Source organism: Elgaria multicarinata, chromosome 16 (genome assembly GCF_023053635.1).
Source record: "Elgaria multicarinata webbii isolate HBS135686 ecotype San Diego chromosome 16, rElgMul1.1.pri, whole genome shotgun sequence".
NCBI classification, from domain to species: Eukaryota; Metazoa; Chordata; class Lepidosauria; order Squamata; family Anguidae; genus Elgaria; species Elgaria multicarinata.
Window position 1 is genome coordinate 600,384 of NC_086186.1, and position 7,966 is coordinate 608,349.

Here is a 7,966-nt window from a genome sequence, read left to right on the forward strand (position 1 = left end):
AGAACCATTTTATTATTTCACGTGTGTTCTTGCCAATGTGGAAATCCTTCAGAAGCATGTTCACTACGTCGTAGAACTGGTTGTCATAAGCTAGTTTGTAATACACATCGATATCATCACAATAGGTCAACAGCTTCTTCAGGTTTTTTAGAGCCGGTTCATTGCCTGAACGCTGCTTGAACCTGAAAGAGATGGTCATACTGTTAACAGATGTCCTCACCCCCTCTGCTTTCATCCTACGGCCAGCCTCTCCATTAGTTCAACCTAGTGCCGAAAGAATGAGATCTACCCCCTTTCAGTACGTACTCTGAAGGACTTGAAGACATGAAGCCAGTATCCCAATGATACAGAAAACCTGATTTGGGAGAAGTCTCCCCACTGGAGAATTGGGCTTCAAATGGTTCACTTGGTTGCAGAGGACTTACTCCTGGGCCATTTCCTCAAAGGTGCTCGCCTTGAGCAGGCCACGCTGCTTGCACTCCTCCAGGTAGCTGAAGTCCTCCTTTACAATCACTTGCTGATACAGGACTTCAGCCCAGTCCGGAACGAAGTCATAGGCCTCAGCCACGACTGCCGCCTAGCGAGAGATTGGGAGTGGAGAGGGAAGAGATTCCAGTTGGAGCAGGAGCAGGAGCATGCTAGGAGCTGCACGCTGCCCCCTGCCAACAAAAGGACTCTGCCCCCTAAGGCTCTCTGTCCATCGTACTGAGATCCTGACTGCATGTCACATTCACAGCATGAAAAGTAGCCAGGCTCTCAGAAAGAACAAGGAAAGTGTCTGGGCCCACAACAGGACCGAGCTCCAATCAAGCTCTTGCAAGGAAAAATACTCAAGATCCAACAATAGCTGTAAGCTGTTCCCGATGGTGAAAGCTCTCCTGTCCTCTTCGTCACCGGGTAGAACCTGGGCAGGGACATGGCACATTCCAGCAGGCTCTTCTGGCTCAGGTTGATCAGCTTGGTTTTGGGGTTGGTGTTCAGGAAGTGGAGCTGCAGCGTAATGAGCTTTGTCAGCCTCTTGCAGCGCAAGGACTGACGCACACAGAAGTCCTCAAAGAGGAAGGATGAAGAGAAGGAGTCAGGTAAGCAAGGAGGAAGCAGCTGCAGTCACTGCACCTAGCTGCAACAGGACAGCCTTGGTTTGGGTCCAGGCTACCTGCGGGGTCACCTTCACCTGTACAATCCACCTCGCACACTCAGGTTCTCTGGGAAGAATTTCCATCAGTGAGCCAAAATTAGGCTGACATGTATTACCCAGAGGACCTCTTCTGCTTCTCCCAGACTGTGGCATGGCCTGCCGGAGGAGATTCGTCAACTTAACAGTCTTTTAGCATTTAAGAAAGCTATAAAGACGGATCTCAGGCATATCCAGTGGAGTCTTAGGATGTTTTTAGGATGTTTTAACAGTGTATACTATGTTTTTAATCAGTATTTTATACTTACTGTTGTTCCCCACCTTGATCCAAACGGAGAGGCAGGTAAGAAATAAAATTATCATTATTCCCAACCTGTTGCGCTCCAGATCTTTGGACTAACTGTCACCAGCCCCAGCCAGCATGGGCAATGGTCAGAAATGGTCAGTGGGAGCTGTAGTCCAAACCATCTGGACAGCACCAGGTTGGGAAGGCTGCAACAGGGCAACTGGATACATACCGGACACCAGGTTTGGATTTGCATGGGCAGAGCAGACTGTGATTTGGAGCTGCAAATAGGAGGGTTTTTCCCCACCACCAAAGGTGCAGCATGCGAAGCCGAAAGTAACAACGAGGGCCTGAGCTAGTTCTCCCCTTCAGACACAATGGGAGTTCTTCTGCAAATCCTGGATGGAGGGTCACTGACCTTCACTAATGCTAATGCTTTACCGATAGGAATAGTTCTCTGGCGTAGTGGTCTACCATTGCTTGGCTCCGACGGGCCAATTCTACTGTTACTTTCTACTGTTAGTTTTACCCTACCCTGTGCCTGCTTACCCTACCCTGTACCTGTTTGCATTCTCTTCCCCTCCTTATTGTTTTACTATGATTTTATTAGATTGTAAGCCTATGCGGCAGGGTCTTGCTATTTACTGTTTTACTCTGTACAGCACCATGTACATTGATGGTGCTATATAAATAAATAATAATAATAATAATAATAATAATAATAATAATAATAATGGGTGAGCCCAGGGTGGCTGTGTGCAAAAGGACTAGGCAGAGCGTAAAGCATGAGCGTATGCCCAGAGGTTCTCGCACCTCTTCGCATCCTGTGTGGGTAGAAAGGCAGCCACAAGAGTCAGTGTTTATGCTCCAGGTCTCCACGCCTTTGCTTGATGCACCTACTCAGGCACACTGGATTTTCTAGAGTCTAAGTGCTAAGCATATACTTAAAGTGGCAGCAAGGCGGAGCTCCTTCGTAACAGAACGTGCCACACCTGAAGAAGCTCTTGATGAAAGCCCTAACCCTCTTTATCGACGCTGCTGAGAGCTATTCCAAGGTAAAATGGAACACTGAATGGGGCTGGATGAAGGTTTAAAATAGTGATGGGAGCCTGTAGCCCTCAGCTCCCATCAGCCCCAGCCAGCATGGGAATAGATGCTGGGAGTGGTAGTCCAACAGGTTTCAATTTAAAGGGGAGCTGTGAAGTGTTTGCTCCATGTGTTCTGTGGTGTGATAGTTCTTGCATCAGGTACGTGAAAAGGGCTGTGTTCTGAAGGCACTCCTCTGGAAAGGAGAGAGCAGGGTGATTGTATGACCACGGTGGGCAGCGATGCCGCCTGCTCTGTGTCAGGGGACCTACTCTGTGTCAGGGGACACACGCTCCCCCACCCCCACCCACACCCCCTCAAACCCACCCCCACGGCACCTCCTCCTCCTCCACCTGAGATCGAACACCTCAGACATCCCACCGTTTCCAGGTCCGGGTGGCTCCCGCCCGGGGCTCCCCGGGACGAGCGGCAATTTACCCCAAGGCTGGGATTCAATGAGCTTCAGCTGGACCTTGGCTGCCGCCTCGTGGTTCTCCCCAATCTCCCGGCACATGCTGAAGCAGAGGGCGATCATGTTGTGCTTCTCGCTGTCTCCTGGGCGGCAGCGCTTGATGTAGTCCAGCAGCGCTGTCTTGAGGGTCCCGCTCTGCCAAAGAGGGAGGGGCGGAGAGTGAAGGCAGCGCGTGGCTTGGGACCTGGCCAGCGCCAATCCTCAGGGCAAGTGAGCTCTGGCGCTGAGCAGAGCCCTCCAACAGCAACGCCAGGCCTCACAGTCGCTTGTGAAGGAGCGTAAAGGTGGCAAGAAAAACCTGCCCTTAAGACGGGGGTGGGGCAACTTGTGGTCCTCCAGCAGATATCCAGGTCTCCAAGTCCTGCCGTCCCTCATCACTGGCTCTGCTGGCTAAGGCGGAGGGAGGGGAACTGTAGGCCAAATACACCTGGAGGGCCAGAGGTTGCCCACCCCTGCCTTCAAGGGTGAGGGCATGGGCAAGTGACGGAGAGTTCGGTAGCACGGGGCAACATGTCGTGGGAATGCAGGGACTGGGGCGGTTATTTTGGAAGAGGGAAACAAGCAGAACAAAGGCACTGGAGGTTCTACAATTTGGAACTCTTGGACTGGGAAGGGTGGATTCTGTTGTTTGTACCCACCGGGTCCAACTTCTTTCTCATTAGCACCTCAAAGTGGTGCTTCTCATGCAGCAAGTCAAAGATGTAGGTCATCTCGTTGTACCTGCCGATGCCAGTGAGAAGTCGAACCTTTGGGGAGAGAAAAGAGCTTGAGCTTCAGAACCCACAAAACGTCACCCCACACGTTGCCGTTGGAGCAGTGCTGTGTCATGACAGCCCCACTCTTCCACTTGGGACAGAGTCCCTGCCTGTGGAATGCCACTGACCAGCCACTTCCCCCATTTCAGTGGGGTTCCAGACACTATGGACACCTCCCAGCTGCAGGCAAGAACTCCCCAGCTGAGAGACTGAGCAACGGAAGAAACGAACGCAAGGCCAGGAGGAAGCAATGGCTGCTCTCTCACCAGACCAGTGGAGAGCCACTCGCTTCCACACACAAGGCCCGACTCCTGGCACTGCTTCTCACGAGAGACACTGCAGGACGCTTGCTGGCGTAAGTCAACGTGCAGCACAACAGAACAAGACCTGTGTCGGAGCACAGGCCACCCTGCACAGGCGCGGGCAGGCGAGCGTCTGCCTTGCCACGGCCTTCCCTGCTCAGTGAGGGAGACAGCGGAGCTCCGGGAATCAGTGGGAGCCACAACAGCCTGCCGCTCTAAAACCCCAAAGACCAGGGGGAGGAAGGGGCACCGCAGCCGCTCAACATCCTCCACGGGGTGCTTTTGGGGCTGCCGCCACCGCCGCCGTCTCTACCTCCCACAAGGCCGTATTCTTCGCTGGGTGCTAAGTGTTCGTCCGTGAGCGTTCGGGCAGCTTGGAGAACGCGAATAATCCCTTCCATATGACACGTGAGGCTGAAGCAATTATGGGCGAGGATCAGGAGCTCTGTAGCTAAGGGAGGGAGGAATGGGGGCTCCCATCAGTAAGCATTTTGCTTAAAACAGAGTTCTTGTGGCCCAAAAGCCAAAGAGCGGGATTTAAGTCCCTGCCTTGTTACTGTCTGCTGAATGGGACCCCCAGCAGCCAACCTCTCAGCTGTGGGAGACCCAGAGACCCAGTTCCCAGGCTTGAGTCATGAAGGTCAGAGATGGAGACCACCGCTTTCCCCTTCTGGGAATGTTCGCACATTCTCAAAGGGCTCAAGCGGTAAACCTGCACTGCTCCCTAGACACACGTGCAGCCTGGGGAACTGCAGCAGCATGTGAACCGAGGCCTCCACGAATGCAGCTCCTGGCATCGCATTTCCCAGATGTCCACCATGCCAAGAGAGCAAAAGGACAGGACACGAGGTCGCTCCTACAGCACAGTCGTATCTATGTGTACTCGGACATGACGTCCCAGGGACTGCGACGAGATCTGTGGCCAAGTGCGCATGTTTGGGGTAGCCGTCTTAGTCACAAGACCCAAGTCCTCGTAAGCGTGACATTACTGGACGTCCAGAGATAAACACTTACTGCAGGCAAGCTCCCCGTGAGGGACAGATGAAATTTTATCCAATAGCTTCACGCCAACCAGGGTGGGGTCCTGGCACAGTTTGGCCAACTGCAGGAACGCCTCGCTCTCCTCTGCTGGATTTAAGACTTGCTTTTCCCCTGTACAGACAGCAGACCCAGAATGACATAGCGGCCACAGCACATTCCTCCGCTGAGCACCTGGGCCACGAAGGCAGCCTCTCCTCTCGCAAGTTTAGGAGTTCTTCCCCCATAAGTTGCACGAGCTCTGCCCTTGGCCCAAGAAAGCCATTTAAATGCCACGGCCATGGCAGAAGCAGTGACTTATTATTTTAATTTTTAAAAGTATTTTCATTCTTGTTGTAAGATGCTTTGGGTCTGAGAAAGATGTCCAGTAATAAATAATTGGATGATGGTGGTGGTGATGATGATGTAAAGAGGGTGGGATGGGGTGCAGGCAGTCACAGTGGATGGCAGCCTGAACGTGAGCTGACAACGTAACGCAGCATCGAAAAAGGGCCACTACAATGTTTTGGTTGGTATCAAGAGGCACAACGTCAGCCAGACTCCCAGAGTTTGGCAATCAACTGCCTGGAACGGAGCAAACAGACCAACAGCAGTGAGAACCCTCTGCCAGAGATGCTTTAAGGTGGGCTCCTGCATTGAGCAGGGGGTTGGACTTGATGACCTTACAGGCCCCTTCCAACTCGACTATTCTATGGGCCTATGAACTGGAGCCCCCACTCGCCCATACACACCTCTTCCTTGCAAAGGCGCCAGCACTTCTCGGGTGACTTCCTCAGCCACGAGCTCTGCCACCATCTCTGGCTCCAGCCCCTGGGTGGTGAGGAAGGCCTGGGCCTTCTTGCCCCTGTCTGGCTGCTGGGAGGACAGGATCACCCGAAGCAGCTTCTCAGAATCATGGGCGGAGATCTCACCGAAGGAACAGCCCAGCTCCTGCAGAGCACCACGGAGAAGGACGGGGGAGGCCAATCCTGAAGCACCTGCCGCCTGGGAGAACCCCCACCCCACCCTGACCCCATGCCAAACGGACAGGCAAGATGCTCGGGGAAATTCCTATGCTTTCTGGAGCGCCCGCCCCAGGCGGCTCCAAACATGTGTCCAGACATTCCTTGGACAGGTCATACAGGCAGAGGACCTGCCTGCAGTAGTTCCGCCCATGTACACACTCTGCAATGAGAGCCTGCAGGCTACCTACAACCTCCTGGGGTGGGCACATCGCCTCCACCAAAGACCGCCACTCTAGGCTGGAGGCTGAAAATAAATGCAAGACTTCAGGAAGCAAGGAACAACCACGTCCAGAAGACTGATGAATCAAGACAAATCCTGCAGGAATTGCAGGTCACAATTTACAGAAAGAACCAACTGAAGGTTGGACAATGCTAATGAGCTTCAAAGCAAGGGAGGATCTAAAATGCTCAGAGATCTTCAATTGTCAAGTGCCCCCCACCCCGCCCATTTCTCTCTAGCCATTCCTGAAGAAACAAAGATCACACCAATTCTGAAAAGTCTGAATTACAAACTCTGAACTGGAGTTCTATGATGGAAACATTTCTAAGAATGGCCGGTGGCAACAACCCATCACACCCAACTGCTCTGTGATAGAACAACACTGATCCTCCCCCACACAATGGCTGGCAGAAAGGAATACGTTGCGAAGGAGGGGTGTGCAGAACTCCGAGAGGGACACCTGGTGGGACTCCGACATCCCTGGGCTACAGCTGCTCACTGCTCTGCAGTCGTTTCTTCTGAGAGCCCTCTGCTCCGTTTCTCTTGCCCTTGCTTTCCTCTTTTTCTTGCGCTGCAAGGACAGCTTGGATATCTGGGTGAAACCAGCTTTGAGGGGTTTCTCCAGAAGCCAGCGCTCTGCAGTGCAAGACCAAGGAGACGTCTCTACTGTAGAAGTTAAAATACCGGCAAACGCGGCTGGCCTCGTGCTCACTGCCCTCATCCAGAAGGTGCCCGATTAGCAAACTCAGCGATTCCAATTCGGCCTCAGAAAGCATGGCGTGCAGTGCATCTTGGGAAGGCAAACTCTCAAGCTGCAAGTACTTGGGCACATTTAAAGCAGCTAGCTTAGAAAAGGAGAACTCCTTGGCTAAGGAGTCAAAGGACAGTTCGCCACTCATGGAAATCTGGTGAGAGAATCTCTGCTTGACCTGCCCCGTGCCCTGGCTCAGAGTCTGTTGTGTGATGCGGCAAAGCCAAATTTCTCTTTCAATATGCTCAAGCTCATCGAGTGGAATTGGGTCACTTTTAGCTAGCCAGTGTCCAGCCAAGGTAAGCAAAAGTTGCCTCTCAAGGACCCTCGATGCTCTCTCATCGCCCAAGGACTCAGAGGACAAAACGTCCGCCTGAGCCAAGAAGAAAGCAGAGGCTGCTGGGTGAGAGATGGCCTTTCTCACGTAGCTTTCGTGACACTTTTTCCAGAACTCGATCCTCGTCCGCTTTTGATACCAATGGCCAATCTGTTTCAAGAGGTGTATATTTTGGAGCACCTGCAAAAGACCGGTTAAAACATTTCTCAATCCCTTCTCAACAACGAGAACCAAAGGAAATCTTAACGACATGGAAACTGAGGACACAAGTTAAGTGTCTCTCTGCATAAAGCAGGTAACGTCTCTATGCCACTTTCCAATTCTACTTTGGTTAGAGATGGAAAATAACTAGGGGTGTGCACGGACCCCCCCGCTCCGCTTCTCTTCCAGATCCGCGATTTGCGGAACGGGCCGCTCCACCCCACCCCCGCTCCGCCTATGTCCGCTCCGCTCCGCTCGGAGCTCCGGATCTGGATCGGAGCTCCGTTTCCCCCCCCCCCCCCATAGGCTTGCATTAAGATAAAAAAGTATACAACTTTTTTTCTGTTAAAGTTAGAAACCTCAAGTTTGGCACCATGAC

General features: G+C 52.6%; 1 protein-coding gene across 1 annotated transcript; it reads right to left on the reverse strand.

The window, feature by feature from the left end:
* Positions 1 to 600: 600 nt before the first annotated feature.
* Positions 601 to 7,638, reverse strand: LOC134409712 (spatacsin-like). Its single transcript, XM_063142602.1, has 8 exons — positions 6,798 to 7,638; positions 6,182 to 6,322; positions 5,806 to 6,006; positions 5,051 to 5,188; positions 4,357 to 4,487; positions 3,618 to 3,725; positions 2,946 to 3,114; positions 601 to 990 (listed from the first exon to the last, which is right to left on the reverse strand). The coding sequence occupies exons 1-8, from the start codon at positions 7,636 to 7,638 to the stop codon at positions 731 to 733; spliced, it is 1,989 nt and encodes a 662-aa protein (XP_062998672.1). The 3' UTR covers positions 601 to 730.
* Between the last annotated feature and the right edge of the window lie 328 nt (positions 7,639 to 7,966).

Excerpts from the sequence above, each read along its gene's own strand:
- LOC134409712 (XM_063142602.1), bottom strand. The coding sequence starts at position 7,638 with ATGTCGTTAAGATTTCCTTTGGTTCTCGTTGTTGAGAAGGGATTGAGA. Across the intron at positions 5,189-5,805 it reads GGCGCCTTTGCAAGGAAGAG|GGGAAAAGCAAGTCTTAAAT; the intron begins GTGTGTATGGGC and ends CTGTCTGTACAG. Across the intron at positions 991-2,945 it reads CATTGAATCCCAGCCTTGGG|CTCCACTTCCTGAACACCAA; the intron begins GTAAATTGCCGC and ends ATTACGCTGCAG.